This window comes from Sminthopsis crassicaudata, chromosome 4 (assembly GCF_048593235.1).
Source record: "Sminthopsis crassicaudata isolate SCR6 chromosome 4, ASM4859323v1, whole genome shotgun sequence".
NCBI classification, from domain to species: Eukaryota; Metazoa; Chordata; class Mammalia; order Dasyuromorphia; family Dasyuridae; genus Sminthopsis; species Sminthopsis crassicaudata.
Window position 1 is genome coordinate 311,720,395 of NC_133620.1, and position 21,370 is coordinate 311,741,764.

The 21,370-nt window shown below is 34.2% G+C and overlaps 1 protein-coding gene across 2 annotated transcripts in view; it reads right to left on the bottom strand.

Moving 5' to 3' along the window:
• Window positions 1-21,370, bottom strand: part of GLP2R (glucagon like peptide 2 receptor) — a 64,600-nt gene that overhangs the window by 34,247 nt on the left and 8,983 nt on the right. The window contains exons 3-8 of one of the 2 annotated variants that reach the window (XM_074260206.1): window positions 14,465-14,569; window positions 10,371-10,492; window positions 6,463-6,569; window positions 4,680-4,833; window positions 2,562-2,721; window positions 1,772-1,832 (exon numbers count right to left, since the gene is read on the bottom strand). In XM_074260206.1, coding sequence (XP_074116307.1) covers window positions 1,772-1,832; window positions 2,562-2,721; window positions 4,680-4,833; window positions 6,463-6,569; window positions 10,371-10,492; window positions 14,465-14,569 — 709 coding nt within the window. The remainder of the gene's footprint in view (window positions 1-1,771; window positions 1,833-2,561; window positions 2,722-4,679; window positions 4,834-6,462; window positions 6,570-10,370; window positions 10,493-14,464; window positions 14,570-21,370) is intronic. The other variant, XM_074260207.1, reaches the window with a different exon arrangement.

A 21,370-nucleotide genomic window follows, 5' to 3' on the forward strand; every position in this document is an offset into this window, starting at 1 on the left:
TGCTCCCAGAAATACCTGGAAAGACTAATATGAACTGACATAAAGTGAAATGAGCACAACCAGGAGAACTTTGTACACAATAATAGTAATATTGTATAATGATCAACTGTGAATGACTTAGTCTCAACAACACAATGATTCAAGACAATTCCAAAGATTTATGATGAAAAATGCTACACATCAGAAAGAATTGATGTAATCTCAAACTAAAAAGTTTCTGTACAAATAATACTAATGCAAACAAGATTAGAAGGGAAGTAACAAATTGGGAAAATATTTTTAAAAACAAAGGTTCTGACAAAGGTCTCATTTCCAAAATATATAGAAAACTGACCCTAATTTATAAGAAACCGAACCATTCTCCAATTGATAAATGGTCAAAGGATATGAACAGACAATTCTCAGAGGAAGAAATTGAAACTATATCCACTCACATGAAAGAGTGTTCCAAATCACTACTGATCAGAGAAATGCAAATTAAGACAACTCTGAGATACCACTACACACCTGTCAGATTGGCTAAGATGACAGGAACAAATAATGATGAATGTTGGAGGGGATGTGGGGAAACTGGGACACTAATACATTGCTGGTGGAGTTGCGAAAGAATCCAGCCATTCTGGAGAGCAATCTGGAATTATGCCCAAAAAGTTATCAAACTGTGCATACCCTTTGACCCAGCAGCGCTACTACTGGGCTTATATCCCAAAGAAATACTAAAGAGCGGAAAGAGACATATATGTGCCAAAATGTTTGTGGCAGCTCTTTTTGTTGTAGCTAGAAACTGGAAGATGAATGGATGTCCATCAGTTGGAGAATGGTTGGGTAAATTATGGTATATGAAGGTTATGGAATATTATTGCTCTGTAAGAAATGACCAACAGGATGAATACAGAGAGGCCTGAAGAGACTTAAATCAACTGATGCTGAGTGAAATGAGCAGAACCAGAAGATCACTGTACACTTCAACAACAATACTGTATGAGGATGTATTCTGATGGAAGAGGAAATCTTCAACATAAAGAAAAACCAACTCACTTCCAGTTGATCAATGATGGACAGAGGTAGCTACACCCAGAGAAGAAACACTGGGAAGTGAATGTAAATTGTTAGCACTAATATCTGTCTGCCCAGGTTACATGTACTTTCGGATTCTAAAGTTTATTGTGCAACAAGAAAATGATATTCACACACATGTATTGTATCTAGACTATATTGTAACACATGTAAAATGTATGGGATTGCCTGTCATCGGGGGGAGGGAATAAAGGGAGGGGGGGATAATTTGGAAAAATGAATACAAGGGATAATATTATAAAAAATAAAAAATATATTAAAAAAAAAGAATTGATGTAATCTTAATGCAGATTTTAACCGTTTTTTGTTGTTGTTGTTTACTTTCTATTTGTTTTGTTGTTTGGGGAGTGGGAGTAGGTTTGATCTGTGTTTTCTTTCACAATATGACTAATATGGAAATGTTTTATTTGTCTTCTCAATGAGGGGAAAGAATTTTGAATACAAATTTTTAGAAAATTATGTTAAAATTTTTTTAGGGGGAAAATAAAATATAAATATATTTTTTAAAAGATAGGTAATAGAATGTATGAGTATAGGGTAGGCCTTAAGCCCAGGTTTGGGCATAGCAGGCTTGACTGTCTAGCATAGGTAGATGAAGGGCAAGTAGCCAGGCAGTTTTTGATACATAAAGTATGATAATCTTATCCTATTCCAGTATAGAATAGTACAATGTACTCATTAGTTATATACATACCCTGTGTTCTCCAGTTGTGCTCGAGTAATACACCAAGGGACAACATACAAAACAGGAAATGCTGAGAAGAAAACACAAGAGGATTTTAAAAGAATTAAGACCAAATCAATTGTTTGCCATTTCAGCCAGCCAGAACCAACAACAGCATTAGCTCAAAATATGAGAAATGCCTAGGGCCCACAAGACTTTCCCCCTCCTCCCATCCTTTGTACAATTAAGAGTTATCTCCCAATGGAACTGGATGACTCCTGAGCTAATAATAATAATATCCTGAGACATATCTCTGGATATCTTTCAGTAGAAACTGGATAACTCTTATCAAGGATGATGTAAGTAAAACTGAAATTAGACTGGATGATTTCTATGACCACTTTCTAGACCTAATATTCTATGACTCTTTGTGGGGTTACCCAGAATTAATTCTTAATTACACGATAGATATATTACAACTCAATGGTTATCAAAGAAGGAGATAGATACCCAGTTACCCCTTCAAAATAAGGGGAAAATGTAAAGGAGACATTGAAGTTGCTTAATAGTCTACATCTCTTTGTGTAGGTCAATACAAGAGTCATTTTACCAAAAGTCCTGAAATCTTTCTGGGGAAAAATTAATATCTGAACTTTTATTTAATGACCATCTAATGCATATTAGGTGTTCAGAATTTTTTAAACCAATTTCATTCTTGTTTGTGGTATTTTCTCTATATATATCCTAAATCAGTAGACCATTTTAAAATCTCATTCTCCTAAATTTCAGTGTCAGAAATCTGGACACATGATTTACTTACCCCAGCCTAGTAAAATATATCTGGTTAAGAGACGTTTCTGTGATAGCACCAAAGGTCCCAGTAGTGTGTGCAGATATATACCTTCAACTAAAAGCCATGAATAATTGGCTCCAATGAAGTAGTGCATAAGAACTTGTACAGTCCGACAAGTAGATAAAGACTACAAGGGAGAGAGATGTTAGTTTTTATCCCAGTGTCAGTAGAAAGCTCTGGCAATGTGCCCATCAGCATTAAGATAAACAACCAAACTTCTCAAAAATTATTTTTATTTTCCCTATTTACATGTTAAAAAGTTTTTTGTTTACATGAACATTCATATTTTGCATATTTTCATATGCGATATGGGAAGAGAAAAATCAGAACAAAAGGGAATAACCATGAGGGGGGAAAAAAGTGAAATCAGTATGTGTTAATCTACATTCAATCTCCATAGTTCCTTCTCTAGATGTGGATGATATACCCAAATTTCAACTTCACTCCACCTCTGTTACCTTTGGTAAGACAATTAATCTCTCTGAAAAACTATCTTAGTTTCTTTTAACCTGAATTCTTTGATCATTTTAGCTTATTTCTCTCTTACTCCAAATTATCTACCTCTTCAGACCAATCCTAAATTATAAATGCAAACATATATATATATATGTATGTATGTATGCAGTATTTATCCACCTTCTTTTATCCAAAAGAAGCAGTGATGAATGAAAAATCCCAAGAAACAGAGTTTCTGGATAATCAATAATTAATTTATTAATTAGGCTAGCTAATAATCAATAAAGTAAAATTATTGGTCTCTCCTGACAACCAAAGACTCAACCACAGATATCACTGAATGCTTAAATACCTTTGGAAAAAGAGGTACCCCTTACAGGTAAAAATCAACCCTGATTGGTGAACAATTAATGAAGTGGTAGACATATTAATGAGCAGTGGGCTAAAAGTCTTCGGTTTCTGCTGAAAACATGGCTCAGTCATGAGGCTCAGCTGCCCAGCAATCTGAACAAAAGAATTCATCTCTATACAAACCATTCTGGTTGATTTTCTTTTTCATGAACTGAGTTATTTCAATGGAAGAATGCAAATGTATAGATAGATCTGATATTTTAGGGCTGGAATTAACATACAGTAGATCAATTCACACCATAAAGTAAGATTTCCTAGTTGGGTGGGGGCCCACTCAAGATCTTGGAAAATGTGCTCCAAAGATTAGGCCAATCTCAGGTATCAGCCTTGTCCTTCAAATACTGTATAAATGACCTACAGAAGCTGGTGTCGGAATGAGAAAATAGAAGGGGAAAAATTTAATTCTAATAATTTGTCATTAATATAATAGAAAAATAATAACTTCTTTAAAATCATAAAAGGCTAGGACTTTGTCCCATGAACAATGGAAGGAGGGGAAGAAAAATAGATTCTTTGAATGAGAAGAACAATATTTCATAAATAATCATTGACTTTTGTTGTTTGAAACTGCTGGCATACCAAGCACTTTATGATGTGACCCTGACCTACATATTTAATTTTAATCCACATTACCCTTGCCAAATTATAACTTATAATTTATCACAAATATTCTTTGATCTAAGATCTTATTGACTTCCTTCATCTGTTCTAGAAAACCTTTTCTCTCCTCCTACATCCTATTATGTCTACATTTGTCTCATTACTCAAAATCCATATCCTCTATAGGATCTTCCTTGATAATTACAACTTTTTATAGGCCAATAGTTAAGATATAATTGGAGGAAGAGGGAAGAGGAGAGTGTCCTGAGGAGAAACGGAACTTGAAGCCTGAAGACTTGCATTTAAACACTAACTCTGCAGTTTACTAATATATATCTTGGGACAAATCACTTAAACTTGAAAAGATTCAATTTCCATATCTACAAAATCATAGGATTAAACCTCTATTCCCTACCAGCTATGATTTTCTATGATTATTGACTCCACTGAAGAATCATCCATATTATATATTTAGTACCTCATCATCAATCTTTTCATATATATGCTAGATTGCAAACTCCTTGATACTTCATATCCTTCATAGGACCTATCTTGAGTGACTTACACAAAATAGGTACTTAATAAAGTTTTTTTAAAGATGGTAATGTTGTAAGTTACCTCTGACATATAGGACATCCATCCATTTTCATCATCTGGTCTTTTTGAATAGGAATCATGAACAATGATATCCTTCATCAATACAGACAGAGCCCGAAGCATGAAGGAACCAAACAAATTCATGTGAATATAATTACGAGTACAGTGAATTCTTCTAATGGAGAGAAAAAAAAAAATGAATGACCCTTAATGATGATTCAGTTCCTCCCAAGAGATATTCTCTTATATAATATTGAATCTCCTAAGCATTCAATTTCAATCAACAAGTATATATTAAATATCTATTATGTGTAGTATACTGTTTTACATGCTGGAAATAGAAAGAAAGAGTCCCTGACCTCATAGAACTTATATTCTATTAGGGATATAATGTGTAAATGTGATTGATTAGATAGCTTGTCTGGCTAAAAGTTAGTTTATAAAAGGGTTATTTTTCTCATGATTTGAGTCTATATGTTTTGGCAAGCCAGTTCATAAGGCTAGTAGAACTAGGGGTTGGGTGGGGCAGTAGGGGATAGACCTTGGTTTCAACATTTCTATTATTATGAAATGGAACCTGCTCTAGGGTCCAAAAGATGTATTTAAAAGATGAGGTTTTGGCTTGAGATAGTTAAACCTAAAGATAGGGAGAGATCACTTCAGTGGCCATTTTTTAAAATATATATAATAAAGTTGTCATGTAACTTTCTTTTTTTCTTTTTTCCCCCCTTTCTTCCCAATGAGAGATTAGACCCAATTAGACTCGGTTAATATCAGAGATTGAAAAATAGTATGGGAATAGATCTAGTTACAAAAAATCAAAGGGATCACTTTGAAGAATCACCTACAGATTTTATCTTTCTGAAGAGATTTGAATCCAGTGCAAGTCAAGTTGACTATAGAATTTATTGTTTCCAATAATCATGTAACATAATTACTTCATAAATTTAACTTCATAGATACATAAAGCTATTTATACATATAAATGGGACATTGAATCACAGGATCATAGTATTTAAAGCTAGAAAAAATCTTAAATACTACTTAGCTCAGAATCTTCATTTTATAGAGGAGCAAATGGAGGCCCAGAAAGGAACATGATTTGCTCACAACCAGTGAGTGAGGCTAGAGGACAAATTCTTGTCCTCTAGAATATGCCTTTTGATTTCCAGTCCAATTTTTTTTAATTGTATTGCACTCTGTGTCATTACAAAGTTGGGACTAAACAAAGGTCTTACTCAGGTAATTTGAAGAATTGTTTATGACTCTGTGGATCTGCTGTTGATTGTTAAGCCTACTGAATGACTCATACAAAGAATTCCACTATGAATTCCCACTCTTTCATTCCTCTGTGACCTCTACTCCTGACTCTCTACTTCAGCAACATTCTCATCCTGAAAGATCTCTTTACCCCTTTGACATGGAAATTCTTCTGCTCCTGTATCCCCTTTCTTTGCTTGGTCAGGTCTGCCCAGAACCTTAATTTCAAAGAAGGGCCCAGATTGGCTGTGTCTGTTCCTTCATTCTTCTACAGACTCCAATCCTGACTCTCCAGATTTCTTCCTTCACCATGCCTCTTGTTGAAACTGTCTCTCCATTCACCTCCCTACCTCCACCCATACATACCCTTCTGCTTCTTTTAAGATTTCCTTTATATGTTGACTTTTCCCATTAGAATGCAACTTCTTCCCATGAAGGGACCGTTTTTATTTTTATTTCTAAGAACTTGATAAATATTTGTTGACAAAAGAAGACAAACATATATATTTAGTTATACTCCCCCAAAATAGGAAATCTCACTTACCTGAGACACAGGAGAATGATAAGAGCTAAGAAGAGAGAAATAAGTGATAAAGAATATCCCAGGGTATATATTATCTGCAAAGTTGAAAGCAATGTGTAGCGCTCCTCCTGTGTATGGGGATAAAAACAATGAAGATTAATGGTAAGATAAATGGAATTCTGACCCCATTATAAGTCTGTGTAATCTCCTTCCAAAATTTCTTTTATCCTAAGGTAAAAGGAAGAGTCCTGGGGATTCCATTGATGTTTGTTGGTAGTCAAATTCTTTGAGAGGAGGAAATCAACAATCACAAGTGGAAGAACATAACACAACAGTGTAAAAGATTTAGACATTATGTATAATTGGAGATACCCGTTAGATCTAAAGCTGTTTCCACAATTCTGGATATTCTGAAGTAATATCCCATGTTTCCCCAAATACTACAAAAGATTGATATGTGCTAAAAGGTAGGAGACTTATGATAAGGTAGAGACTTACGATAAGGTATTCATGCTGCTATTAGTATAAAGTATTTTAATGAAATAGAATTTGCTAAGAATATGTTATAAATTCTTGATTTGCCTTAATAGTAATTTCATCTCTACCTTTGGTAAGAAAGCAGTTAAAGAAACTGTTACTATAGACTTAACTTGGACCACTGAAGAAAAACTTATTAGTAAAGTAGAGGGAAATACATTTTGTTCTTTGTTCTTTGGGGTAAAGCTGGGTTATTACAATTTCATAATGTTTATATAATTTCCTTCATGTTCTACTTATTTTACTTTGTATCACTTTATATGTCTCCTCATATATTTATATGTTAATTATATATATTTATGTTTCTTACAGGACAATAATATCCTATTATGCTCATATAAAATACTATAATATATTTAGCTGTTTCCCGTTTAATAGACTTAGGGATAAATGTTTACCAGTGGGATCTCTAGGGCAAAAGGTATGGATATTTTAGTCACTTTGTTAGAAAATTCCAAATTATGGGAACTATTTTCAATATATTCAGAAAAGATGCTTATGAACCCATAGCAAAAGAAATATAGTTCACAATGGAAGGGAGAAGGTAAGCAATATGTTCTGAGAAAAAAAAGCTTTGAATAACTAAATTAGAAAAACACATACATATATAAAAAGATTTTTAAGGGTATGTAAAAAAAAAAAAGATGGAAAGGAACGTACAAAAAGATGGCAAAAGAGAGCTAGAAGCTTGGCTGTGGTGGAAATAACTTCTGATCTGCAACCAATGCTAATTTATAACAAAACAAAATGAATAGCTAGATTTCCTGCTTAGGTGTGATACTATCTGCAAAGAAAGAGGTGAATTTCTTTGTTTGCTATTTTACTTTGCTCTCTTTAGCAGAGTTCTTGATGAAGGGAAAAAAAGATACATAGAAAAAATTATAGCCCCCCCCAAAAAGATGAGTAGTATTAAGAAAGCCTTGGAAGAATCCTAGTCTCTGGACTTGAATAATTATATTTCAAGATGTGTAGATATAAACTCAGGATCTCTATCTATGATCTATGATAGATAACGCTTTGAAAAATTTCAGTCTTCTACTTGGCAAATATCAGAAAGTTTTAAATTGCTTTAAATCTCACTTAAAGTCAGAAAGCAACATGGGAGGGGAAGGTAAAGAGGAGATGAAGAGAAAGTATTTTTTACTTTTTGACTTTAAAAGTTTAATGTCGACCAACTTGCTTTACTGACTCATAGAATATTAGAGCCAGAAAGGAACTTTAAAGATTATCCAATCCAATTTATTTGTTTTTCAAATATAAGAGACTATAGGAGAACAGTTCTACCACTGTCATGTATCAAATCTACATGTGGTCTAGGGTATCCCAATTTCATCTATTGGTTATTCTTTAGTTTGCTACTTGACTTGTTCCCATATTTAATTTTATCATTCAGATCTCTAAGGAAATCTAGAATTGTTTTTGTATATTTCCTCATCAATACAATTTCACCATATCTTTTAATAAATCAATTAAGTCAGTGTCCCCATCCATGTTTATCAAATATTATTTAACTTTCTCCATAGTTATTTATATTATTTTTATATTCAATTCCTCAGTTTCAAGTGATTTAATATGCTAGTTACCAAATAGACAATGTATCAATAATAAAATCCATATTAAATAGGGAATTTTTAATAATTTTATCAATGAGAAAGATCATAGTCCAGAGTAATTTCAAACCAAGTGTAAAGATAGATGAGTTCACTCCTAAGAACACACTCCTACACTAATTCACTAATTATAAAAAATAAATCCTATTCATTAGAATCCTTTTTATCCTATTCACAAGAAGAAGGCTATAATAGTTTTATAAAGAAAGACAAATGCTCCATCTTCTTTAATCTTTGTTTTTAATCTTCTCAACAGAAAAACAATCTTTTCGGCTTTGTTCAAGACATAACTCATAATAATCTTCTCATAAAAATAAATTTTTATTTTATAATGTTTTATAATAGTTTTATAATTTTATAATGCTTTCTCATAAAATAATATTTAAGAAAAATTTAATAAGAAAGAAGTTTTTCTTCATCTTCTTTTTCTCTGTCTTTTCTGCATAGATCCAAGATAAATTTGAATACTCTAACTACATAGGGAGAAGTAGAACCTAATAGATTGATAGTTGTAATTGTAACTCCTAGTTTTGGAGTACAAAATAGAAAATTATATCCAGAGACTTTAAGTGGCACAAAAAAATTACTTATCAGTAGTTTTATTCTCATCTATTATAATGTCGAGATCTTGCTATTAAAGATCTTTTAAAAAAAAGTAAAGCAGCAAACTATTTCCAAAGGGCTATCTGTGCATACCCTTTGATCCAGCAGTGTCTCTACTGAGCCTATATCCCAAAGAAATCATAAAAAAGGAAAAAGGACCCACATGTGCATAAAATGTTTATAGCAGCCTTTTTTGTACTGGCAAGGAAACTGAGGGGATGCCCATCAATTGGAGAATGGCTAAATAAGTTATGGTATATGAATGTTATGGAATATTATTGTTCTATAAGAAAAGATCAGCAAGAGGATTTCAGAAAAGCCTAGAGAGACTTTCATGAACTGATGCTAAGTGACTTCACTTAGAGTAGAACCAAGAGAACATTGTGCACAGCAACAAGAAGATTATGCAATAATCAATTGGTTCTTTTCAACAATGAGGTGATTCAGGCCAATTACAATAGACTTGTGATGTAGAGCTTTCTGCACCCAGAGAGAGTGGGGATTACTATATCAACATACTATTTTCATCTTTTTGTTGTTGTTTGCTTGCTTTTTGTTTTCCTTATCATCTTTTTTTCCCCTTTTGATATGATTTTTCTTGTCCAGCATGATAATTGTGGAAATATGTATAGAAGAATTACACATGTTTAACATATATTGGATTACTTGCTGTTTAAGGCAGGGGATAAGGGAGGAAAGAGGGAGAAAAAAAAGTGGAACACAAGGATGTTTTCCAAGGGTGGATGTTGAAAATTATTTTTGCATATATTTTGAAAATAAAAAGCTATTATTTAGTAAATAAAAAATAAAGCAGCTTATTGTTGCCTTTTTTACAATTTCTGGTATGGTCAATCAAAAGTTCTGCTAGATTAATGATATATAACAAGGAGTTTACTGTTCTCTGAAAACTTTAATTTCCTTTTGCCATATTAGAATATATTTAGTGAATTGCGCATTGGTTATGATGATGAAAACCCTATACTTCTCTCCTCCAAATTTGCATGCACATATGACTCTGTTTTATGGATTGTTACAACACATTACAATGCTAGCCTACACTCACAAGCATGAACAGAGCCTATGCCTGCATCTCTGGGATGGACACAATCTAGTTGTATTAATAATTCAGGAGAGCAATAAGGAGATGGAGTTATTACCACTAAAAGCAACAAAGCTCACATTTTGTTTGAAGCTGAAGTTTTCAGAACATTCTGTGACATACTGCCAAATGTCTGTAGAGTTCTCCAGAGTCTGCCAAGTTCCCCCAGCCAAGCAATGTCTGTATACTCTTCCTGGGTTTTCTGAAAGTAAACAGAACTTTAGAAAAAAAAATCAATGCATACAACTTCATGTTTGTTTCAGATTTTCCAATCCCCACTACCATTCCCCAACAGAGGTATGGAAAATCTCAGGAAAGAACGTTTCTCATTTCTCTTTCAGTGGTTCATTAAAGTATCTGCTGGGTTTTTTTAAAAATGGGATATATGTATATACATATACTTCTACATTTGAATATTTATACATGTATATATATATGCATATATATATATACACATATTTTCCAAAGCTTCTAAATTCAGTAGCAAAAACCAACTCCCACTAAGCTTTTCTGTGTTTGCCCCTCTGAATGAAAATACATGTGAATTAATAAAGTCCCTCTTTTTGGAGAGAGAGATAATATAACCTCACATTTAAGTTTTGGGTTATTTGTCCAGAAGTTATCTTTTGTCTTTTCCTACTGCATGATTCATTCATTAATAGCAAATACTTTCTCAGAATATGATGAAAAAGTTTATCTAAAATGAAAACTCATCATAAAAGTACAGACAGAAAATAAATAAAAATTTTAAATTAACAATGCCAGTTCACTGGCAAAGGAGGAAAAAGTAGAAAGAGTATAAATTCACCCAACCTCAATGTGGCAGCAAATTCTCTCAAGGCAGGTCACTCCTTAAGTAGCACAATATTCCAGGCAAGGTTCTAATTGACTATTATTTATTCAGGTGGAAGTAGAATTATCTTTTCCTTGCAAGCTAGCTGTTGGCTTTGACTTCTGTGTATTCAACCTGTCCTTTATTCTATCTATGTTACTCAAAATGTCTTGGACTTCTCCAGTCTCTATGGCTTCCATGTCTTCTTTTTCTATCACATGATTCTTTTTTTTTTGGGGGGGGGGAGGGATGCAATTTTTTTTTAACCATAGATTTTTATTTTCAAAATACAAACAAATACATTTTCCACATTTACCCTTGCAAAACCATGGTTTACAGATTTTTTTTCCCTTCCTTCCCTCCACTCCCTCCCTTGATAGGAAGTAATCTAATTTAAGTTAAACATCACACATGATCCTTCGGTCCCTCCTTCCAACTGAGAAAAGCTATATCTTTTATGAGCTTCCTTACTGATAAAGAATTAAACTTGTGTCTGTATTGCAAGAAGCTAGGTGGTACAGTGGATAGAGTACTGGGCCTTAAGACAGGAAGACTAGCTCTGTGACCCTGGGCAAGTCACTTAACCATGTGCCTCAGTTTCCTCATCTATAAAATGAGCTGAAGAAAGAAATGAAGAAAGAAAGAAGAAAGGTAGTTAGGTGGCTCAGGAGATAGAATACTTAGGAGATAGTCTAGAGTCAGGAAGATCTAAATTCTAAATATTTATATATAAATATTTATTCCAAATCCTAAAATATTTATTTATAAGCTTTGTGACCCTGGGCAAGTGCTTTGTCCTGTTTCCCAATTTCTTCAACTGTAAAATGAGGATTATATTCACATCTATATTCACATCTACTTTGCAGTTGTGATGAGATCAAATGAGATATCTGTAAAGCAGTTAGCATAGAGCTTGGTATATAGATGATGCTTAATAAATATGTTTTTTTTTTTTCCTTCAGAAATGGAGAAATGGAAACAGTAAATGATAAAGGAATGTAGATAGGCAGGAAATAGAGTTCCATGATCTACTACCAGTACAACCTGGTTTTTAATGATAGGAAATAATATGAAATAGGGCTGAAAATCTTGGTTTCACAATAGTGCAATACCCTAGTTGAGTAATAACTGTGCATACACTATGGTCCTCCATTTTCACTTTTCATGCATTTGAATAAACGATCTTCCTGCTCATCACTTTCTTTCAGAAATTTTAGCTTTCTTCAGGGTCTGGCTAAACTATCATCTCCTCCAGGAAGCCTTACTTAATCCCACAGTTGTTGGTGTTCTCTACTTCCTCAGTTTACTTCATACATTTTAAAATTTATATACAACTTTTCTCTCTCCCCCAATCTTCATAGAATGTAAGTTCTTTTGAGGAAAGAACTATTTTACTCTTTTATTCCTTAGCACATGGTCTTACACACAGCAGATGCTTAATAAATGTTTTTTGAATAGATCAGAAAAATTCTTCTTTTAATTCTTCACTTATCTATCTTACTAATCCTCATCATATACACAATTATTCAGTCAATTTGCTATGTATCCTAAGGAATGTGTTTCGTAATAGAAAAGAACCTACTGTGAGAGGTAAAAAGTTGGTAATCATGACTGTAGAAAGGAAGGGATAATATACTTTTTTATAACATACTTTTTTTAATTTAGTTTTTTTTTTTTTTTTTTTTTTTTTTTTTTTTTGGCTAGGCAAATGGGATTAAGTGATATGCTCAGGGTCACACAGCTAGGAAATCTGAGGCCAGATTTAAACTCAGGTCTTCCTGACTTCAGGACTGGTGCTCTATCCATTGTGCTCTCTACTTCCTCAGATTACATACTTTTAAAAATAAAACAAAACAAGAAGTTATATCTGCCCCTAATGCTCGTTTTCTTGGTCTTACCACTCAGGCAAAAGCTGTTCCTTTAGTTTATTCTTTTAAAAAAAAATGTGGGGGATGGAGGTGAGAGGTGGTGTTTCAGAAACCAGAAATAAAGAAATTTCAAATAAGCACAATAACCAAGGATTTCCACTACAGCCATAAGGTGGAAGCACAGAGCAGCTTTACTGCCATGTACCCACTGATGTGCAGCAGAGCAGAATCCAGTAGAGATAAACTCCTAATAAAGACAAGCAGGGAACAAAGCCAATAGAAGTCTCACATTGACACCACAAAATATAGCAATGACTCTGCAGTGTAGGAGGAATGAGTTGCCTCTCTAGATTACACTCTAATCATACATATTCTTTTAAGTATGAAACACTTCATGCATATTCCTTTAATGTGTACTATATTATATATACCTAAATGTACATGTTATATATATAAGATCAGAATTATATTATATTATGTATATATTCCCTATGTGTGTGCCCTGCCATATGTATTCCCTAGGTGTCCACTTATTATACTGATATGCATATTTGTAAACAAAACAGCATATGCTAGTTTTTTGAGCAGATATTTATAGCTATTTTTCTTACTATGTTATTTCATTAAATATTAAGGAAGATCTGTTCAAATCTAGCCTTAGAAGCATACTAACTATGACACTGGGCAACTCACCCTCTGTTGGCCTCTGTGTCTTCATCTATAAAACAAGAATAATAATAATAACTTGCCTCCCAGGGTTGTTGCAAGGATGAAAATAATTAATATTTATAAATCCCTGAGCACAGAGTAAATATTATATAAATGTTAGCTAGTATTAGTTACTATTTTTATTTTGCTCCAGACTAATTGAGTTCTCTGGCTGACTATTAAAAACTAACACTTTGGTGGGAATTTATGAATTATGGCACATAAAGAGATGGGAATCCACAGAATATCTCGAACTTGGGGGTAGCCTTCTCTTAAGGATCTAACTCAGAGGTTCAGGGATTGTCCCAAGTGCTATGTATAAAAAAAAGATAATAAGCAGAGTTTCTATTTCTTCATTTAGAAAATGAAGATCCTTTTCAACTATAAAGTTCTATCATTCTAATTTATCTGTTTTCTATGTTTGGATTTTTCTATATGGACTCTCCATAAAAGCAATCCTATGTCATTTGTATTGTGGATTGCTGGACAGATAAATGAAAGTATAATTTAAAAAATGTTGATTTCCTTGATTACCGGCTGTTTTTAAAATCAACACTAATATTCTTCTAAATATCACAATTAAATCAATGTGGTAACATAATAATCTAACTTCCTTCCTGAAAGCAAATTTGAAATATCTTCAGAACTTTTCAGAATATTTTTAGAAGCTCATTTTTATTTTGTTCTGCCTGAAACTTTGCAACAACCCAAGATGTACCAGGCCCTTAGAAGGATTTTGGAAAATGGATAAAACAAAGCATGTTACCTTCTTGCCACCAAGGTAAGTATGAAGGACAGGGAATAGAGACATTTCCTGGAGGTGAATGAGGCCAGCAGGCATATCTGTCAAATGTTCCATTACAATACACACCTGGAGGAAAGAGAGACAGAGAAAGAGACAGAGATAGATAGATAGATAGATAGATAGATAGATAGATAGATAGATAGATAGATGAGACAGAGAGAGATAGAAAGAGAGAGAAAGGGACAGAGAGAGACAGACAGAGACAGAGACAGAGAGATGGAGGGAAAGGGAGGGAGAGAGAGAGAGAGAGAGGAGGGAGGGAGAACGAGACAGACAGATACAGAGAGAGGGAAGGAGAGAGAGGGAAAGAAAGAAATAAAAGAAAAAAGGAAAGAAGGAAGGAAGGAAGGAAGGAAGGAAGGAAGGAAGGAAGGAAGGAAGGAAGGAAGGAAGGAAGGAAGGAAGGAAGGAAGGAAGGAAGGAAGGAAGGAAGGAAGGAAGGAAGGAAGGAAGGAAAAAGAAAGGAAAAGTCCAAATGAACTCATCAAACAAACTTCATTAAACATTTACTGTAATGGTAGGGTTAGGGTTAGAAGAAATTGATAGATGATAACAATTCTGACATGCTTATATAGCATTTTAGGGTTTATAAAGACAAGACAAGGAATTTACATTCTAGTTGTAGAACAGCAAAGTCCTTCCTGTCATGACCAAGTCTGCCTGATGTGATCACCCATCCCACTTGTATATAAGTATAAATACAGCAACTCTTAAGAAGGGTATTAGAGTGAAAAAGGGTCCCAAGAAACATACCGGAGAATAGGGAAAGACTCAGGAGGTATTATCAAGAATGTTGTTGTGCTTTACCTCTATAAGCAAGACATTAAGACTTCCTCAGGACACACAGAAAGACATGTAGGCAAAATCTCCAATGAAGAACTCTCACCTGGTTCTTTTTCTCTTCCTCTTTCCAAGAATAACCAGATCTTCAAGCAACAGTTAGTTTAACAATAACAAAAACAAACAAACAAACCAAACCAAAACAAAACAAAAGGCGCAAACCCAGTCTCCGTTTTTTCTATTTTTAATGACTACTCATCACTGACCTCAGTGTAGGAGAAAGGCTAATCCCCTTATTTGTACTATTGGCAGGAGCTACTGCTTTTTCTGTTCCTCTTTTTATTCCTGCTTAATTGCTTTACCTCCCTAATTATCATTAGGGATATATAATTATCATTATAGCTGATGAATATAGATAAGGAGCCAGTATGTACATAATAAACAACAAAATAGATCTCTGGTAATCTCCTCATTTAATTAGATCAGTATTGAATAAATTGACTAAATTGAGGCACTTTTCTACACTTAGCAAGTTAACCAGAAATCAATCAACTTTTAACTGCCTTAGAAAATTGCTAGGGTGTGAAGCATCCTAAATAAAGTCCTGGAGTGACATTTGGCAAGTTCTTTATTTACAAAATGATACAAAAAACTAGGAATATTGTGTGTGTGTGTGTGTGTGTGTGTGTGTTTCTATTAAGATGATTGGGGACTTCATTTAATTACTTCTCTTTGTGGACAGTCTTTGGTCTGCATAAAACACAAGGTCTTTCCTAATCTGCTAGATTCAATTAATTCAACAAATTAAGTACCTGATATATTGTTAACATAGTTCATTATAGCAGAGTAGAGGGAAGGTTTACAATGTGTCTAGTAGGATTATGACACATACATAGATAACTATAATATACAGTATTATGTGATAAGTATAAAAAAGGGGATGCTAAAAAAAATAACACATGTGAAATGGAATGATGTTCCTAACAGAATTATCAGGAAAGACTTTATATATAAAGAAGAAACACCTGCGCTATAAAGGAGATTATAGGAGGAGAGAATGGCTTTTTGAGCAAAGGAAGGGAAGAAAAAAATAGGATATTTTCAGGGGAAGGGAAAGTAGTCTTATTTGGTGGGAGCAATTATTGTGAATAATATTGAAATAATTAAAGGATAAAGGGAAACCACTATACAGTCCCCCAAAAGTCAGGCAAAGGAAATTGAGCTACACAACTCATTTATATGCACATGTACACATTCCCTGATCTCAAGAAGCTTACAATTTAGTTGGAGAGGTAGCATTTAAACAATTACATATAAACAAGAAATATACATGATAAAATGAGGATTGTTCCAAAGAAAGGCACTGAGATAGACTGGAAAAGTTTCTTGCAGAAGATGGGATTTTAGCTAACACTTGAAGAAAGTAAAGAAAATCATGAGCCAGAAATGAGGAAGAACATTATTCCAGTCATGGAGGACAGTTAATGAAAATGCCTAAAATTGGAAGATGGAGATTCAAGTTAAAAAAGACTAATGTCACTGAATCACAGAGTACATGATAAAAAGTGAAATGTAAGAAGATTGAAAAGATAGAAAGTGTTCAAATAATGAAAATTATGGTCATGAGAAATCATAGCATTTATAGTTAAAAGAAAACATAAGAATTATTTAATCCAACAATTCATGTTACAAATGAAAAACCTGAGACTCAGTTGGGAAAATGACTTGTCCAAGATTATAAAAGCAGTAAGCAGCAGTTTTGTCCCTTGGTCCTCTGGCTTCAGATGTTTTACTCTCTCTTCTATTATGTCACACTGTTAGCCCTGTTATACTATAGATGTTATGAAAAGCTTCTGGGTGCTTTGTTCACAAAGACTACATGTTCACATAACAGATAGTTGGTTTCCATGATCAAAACAACTTCTGGACCAAACACTTTCTCACAGTATTATTGTCATATTGCCACGCCACAGAAGTTTATCTTCTAAAGAGAAATCCTGAGTGCATGATCAGGAGAATTACATCAAAACCCCAATTCTAGTACTTGGTTCAGAACCAGCTCCTTGTGAATTGAAGTCTGACTATGGATCAACAGTTCATGCCCATATGAATCTATATTGGCTATAAAGGGCAGATTCAGATAATCTGGCCTATAAAACAGGAATCTTTGTGGGAAGAGGTCCTTTTATTTTTTTAACCTAAAATTTTGAGATTGAGAGGTCCATGATGGTAGGATTTAGAGATCATATTCATGTATTCATGTTATAGTTTACACTTATTCAGGCTTTATATCTGCTTCCTCTCAGTAAGGGGAAGCTTCTTCACATGTAATAAATCACCTATTTCACTGTTTTGCCTCTATGGGTATTCCACACAATATTAAGACTGATAATGGACCCACATATATCTCAAAAATATTAAAACAGTTCTTACAGGAATTCTCTATACATCATATTATAAAAAGGACTAATCAGACCCTCAAAAGGTTTATCAAAAAAAAAAAAGGACAAAAAAGAGGGAGATGGAGGTAGGGTCACTCATAAAGATATAGATAAAGCAGTATACACAATAAATTACTTAAAAATTGATTAAAGTGATTTAAGTGCAGCTATGAAATACTCTCTGGTAAACATAAAGAATCACTCAAAGATAATATCCCATCTTTATTAAGAAGGCCCCCCTCTAAGAACAAGACCATGGTAATGAAAAAAGATCCTGAAGGATGGGAGGGACCCTATAGGGTTCTAATGTGAGGGCCAGGATATGCTTGTATCTCTACAGGAGAAAATCTTCAGCAGTGGATTCCCATCAGACATCTCAAAGCTGTCCATAGAAATGAAGAGAAAAACAAGGAAGAAGAGATGGCCATGCAAAAGGAGAAGACCACTAGCAAGATGTTTTCTATAAATATGGGTTTGTGTTACACATAATCAGGATTGGCAGTAGAAGCCAAAATGTGGGCTATGGACCCACTATGGCCTAGGATTGTCTCACGGAGGGGTGGGGTATGATGTGACACATGCTGGGCATACAGGGCATGCCCTGTCATAACAACACCCTCGTCTGTGCTGGAGGGTTGCAGTGGTGTGTCTACATAAAGGATCATCAGGTTGGCCCTTTACAAGCCTCCAAGGGACACACTTTTGTCACTCAAGAATTGGGCCGGCAGTTTGGCACATGTTAAAATATCTTGGACCCTGGTTCTTGGACAAATGCCATGAGAACTGGATACCAATTCTATACTAAAAACTGTCTGGGAGGGAAATCTACATTTATGTGGGGAGACTCTGTAACTGTTACCAAAGAAACATTAGATTTTTACAATGTTACTTGTTGGAATTGTATAGTCAGTGATAGCTTGGATACTGAAATTAGAGCTCATGTATCAATGCTTCCTGTCAAAAGAGAGAAATGGCATTGTACTAAGACTGATCGTATATTCAATACCCTAATAGAAAAAAAGGAAACAGACCTTAGTCCCATTAGAAAAAAGGGAAGTATCATTGGAAATAGGAGAACAAATAGAGTTATTGAAACTCCAGGCTCAATTACAATGTGATTACAGATATACAAAGATTTGTGTAACCCCTTTGCTGTCAAGATTATTATTGAGACAGTATCAAGAGACATTTGAAGGGTTTATTTCTCAATAACACAATTGAAGGTGACAGAAAGTTTATATAAACAAACATCTGATATAGAGAAAGCTTCTCATGAAGATTTAAATCCAGATAAAACTGCTGAAAAAATTATATATTGTTTTGATAATGCCTCTTCATGTGATTAAAATTAGAATCATGGATTGCCCCGTGTTGTTATGTTGTTACTGCTTTGTTATTGCCCTGTAATATTAGAATGCTTTTATAGATCTTTCTCCACCATTCTTTCAGAGGTTGCAGCTCAAGAAAAGACTTTTTATCTAAAAAATTAAAAGGGGGAATTGCTGAGTTATGGGACCCTGTAGAGAGAGAGTACTGAGGCCACCTGGGCATTTGGTGCACAGTAAGTTTTCTGCCAAGTTGCAGAAAGGTCCTTGTTGAGCAAGGAGCAAATTTTTGTGATCATGGGAATGAGTATTGAGCCAGAGGGTCACAGGTAGTTGCTCATGAGCAGGGATACCTTGACAGGGCCTCTCGTTTATGAGTGAGTCGTTAAATTGCTGGATCAGCTCTCCTTCAATGGCAGATATCATACATACATAAAGCCCATGAGCTGTTTCTCTGAATAGTGCCTGGGATTGTCTACTGTTCACCCACTGATCATGCTTGCAAAAATGTATATCAACAAGGCTGTATGGCATAATAAACTGGAGCTCTTTTCACACTCTATGACTCTCCTGCCACATTCATCTCACCTCTGAGATCAAAGGGCTCATATGCTTTGAACTCTTAAAAGATGTCCACAACACTATATGGGTCATGAAGAGCCTCCAAGGAATTTGACAGAGAGGGTGCTTTGTTTGCACCGACTACATGTTCACATAGTAGACAGTTGGTTCTTCTGAACAAAAACACCCTCTGGGCCAAACAGTTTCTCACATTATTATTGATACCATGCTCTAGAAGTCAATCTTCTAAAAAGAAATCTTGAGTGCAAGACCAGGGGAATTACATCAAGACCCCAATTCTAGTCCTTGGTTCAGAAGCAGATTCTTGTGAATGGCACTGAAGTCTGACTTTAGATCAACAATCCATGCCCATATGAATCTATATTGGCTAAAAAAAAAAAAAAAAAAAAAAAAAGAAGGGCAGATTCAGGTAATCTGGCCTATAAAATAGGGGTCTTTGTGGGAAGAGGTTCTTTTATTTTTTTAACCTAAATTTTTGAGACTGAGAGGTTATATGGTAGGATTTAGAGATCATATTGTCTAATCCCCTCATTTCACAGATGAAGAAAATGAGACTTGGAGAAAGTGACTTGCCACTCATTTCTGGTCACATTTCCAGAAAATAATAGAGGTGAGATTCAAATTCAGGACCTCTGACTCCAAATCCTGGGTTTTTTCCAGTATTCAGAATTCAATATTCAAGAGCATAAGACATTTCCCTCCCCTTTCCCCTGGAAGGATGTAGCTGTGATACTTATTTGAATACATCACAAGATCTATGATGGTTTGGTCTTCTACCAATTCTTATTAAAATCCTAAGGGTATTTATTTAATATACAGTTTTATAAGTTGCTGCTGATACCTGAGCTGTTAGTGATGAGCCTTTCTACACTAGCCTAATCCTTGGATGACTGCTTCTGCCACTTATTCTTACTCAAAGTCTCTCCAGCTACTTTGTTCTCTCATACTGGCTTTGAAGAATCCAGGGTCAAATTTTTTAGAGCTATACTTTTTATGGTAGCAAAGAACTGGAAACAAAAGTAGATTGAGTCCTCATCAATTAAGGATTAGCTAAATAGATTGTATTATACATGGATATAATGGAATTTTATAGCTCTATAGGAAATGACAAGTTATCAAAAATTCAGATAAACATAGGAAGACTTCTATGAGATACTGTGATTGAGTAAAAAGAACAATGGTTTGGGTTGAAATCCTGCTTCTATCACTTAGTTCCTTTATGATCTTAGACAAATTACTTAAACTACAGGTGTCAATCTACCTACCAGCATAATAAAGGTAACTAGATAGAACATCAGGTCTGGAATCAGGAAAATCTGAGTTTACATGCATCCCTAGACATTTACTAGTTATGTGATCCCAGGTAAGTCACTTAATCCCTATTTTGCTTCAATTCGACTTCTGTAAAATGGGAACATGCTAGAGAAGGAAATGGCAAACCAATTCAGTATCTTTGCCAAGAAAACTGCAGGGTCAAAATCCATGGGGTCACATAGAGTTGAATGTGATTGAACCAAAAAATAAGAACAATTATCTGATGGCACTAAAAGTCTTTTTTAGTTTTATCTCTGTGGTCCTATGATCTTATAAACTAATGCAGAATAAAATAAATAGGATTAGAAAAACAATAGTCATAATGATTATAGCAATGTAAACATAGAGAAAAAATTCCATCTTAATAATTAAAATTGACCTTAGAAAGGAGTGGAAAAAATACACCTGAATGCATTCCAGAACTG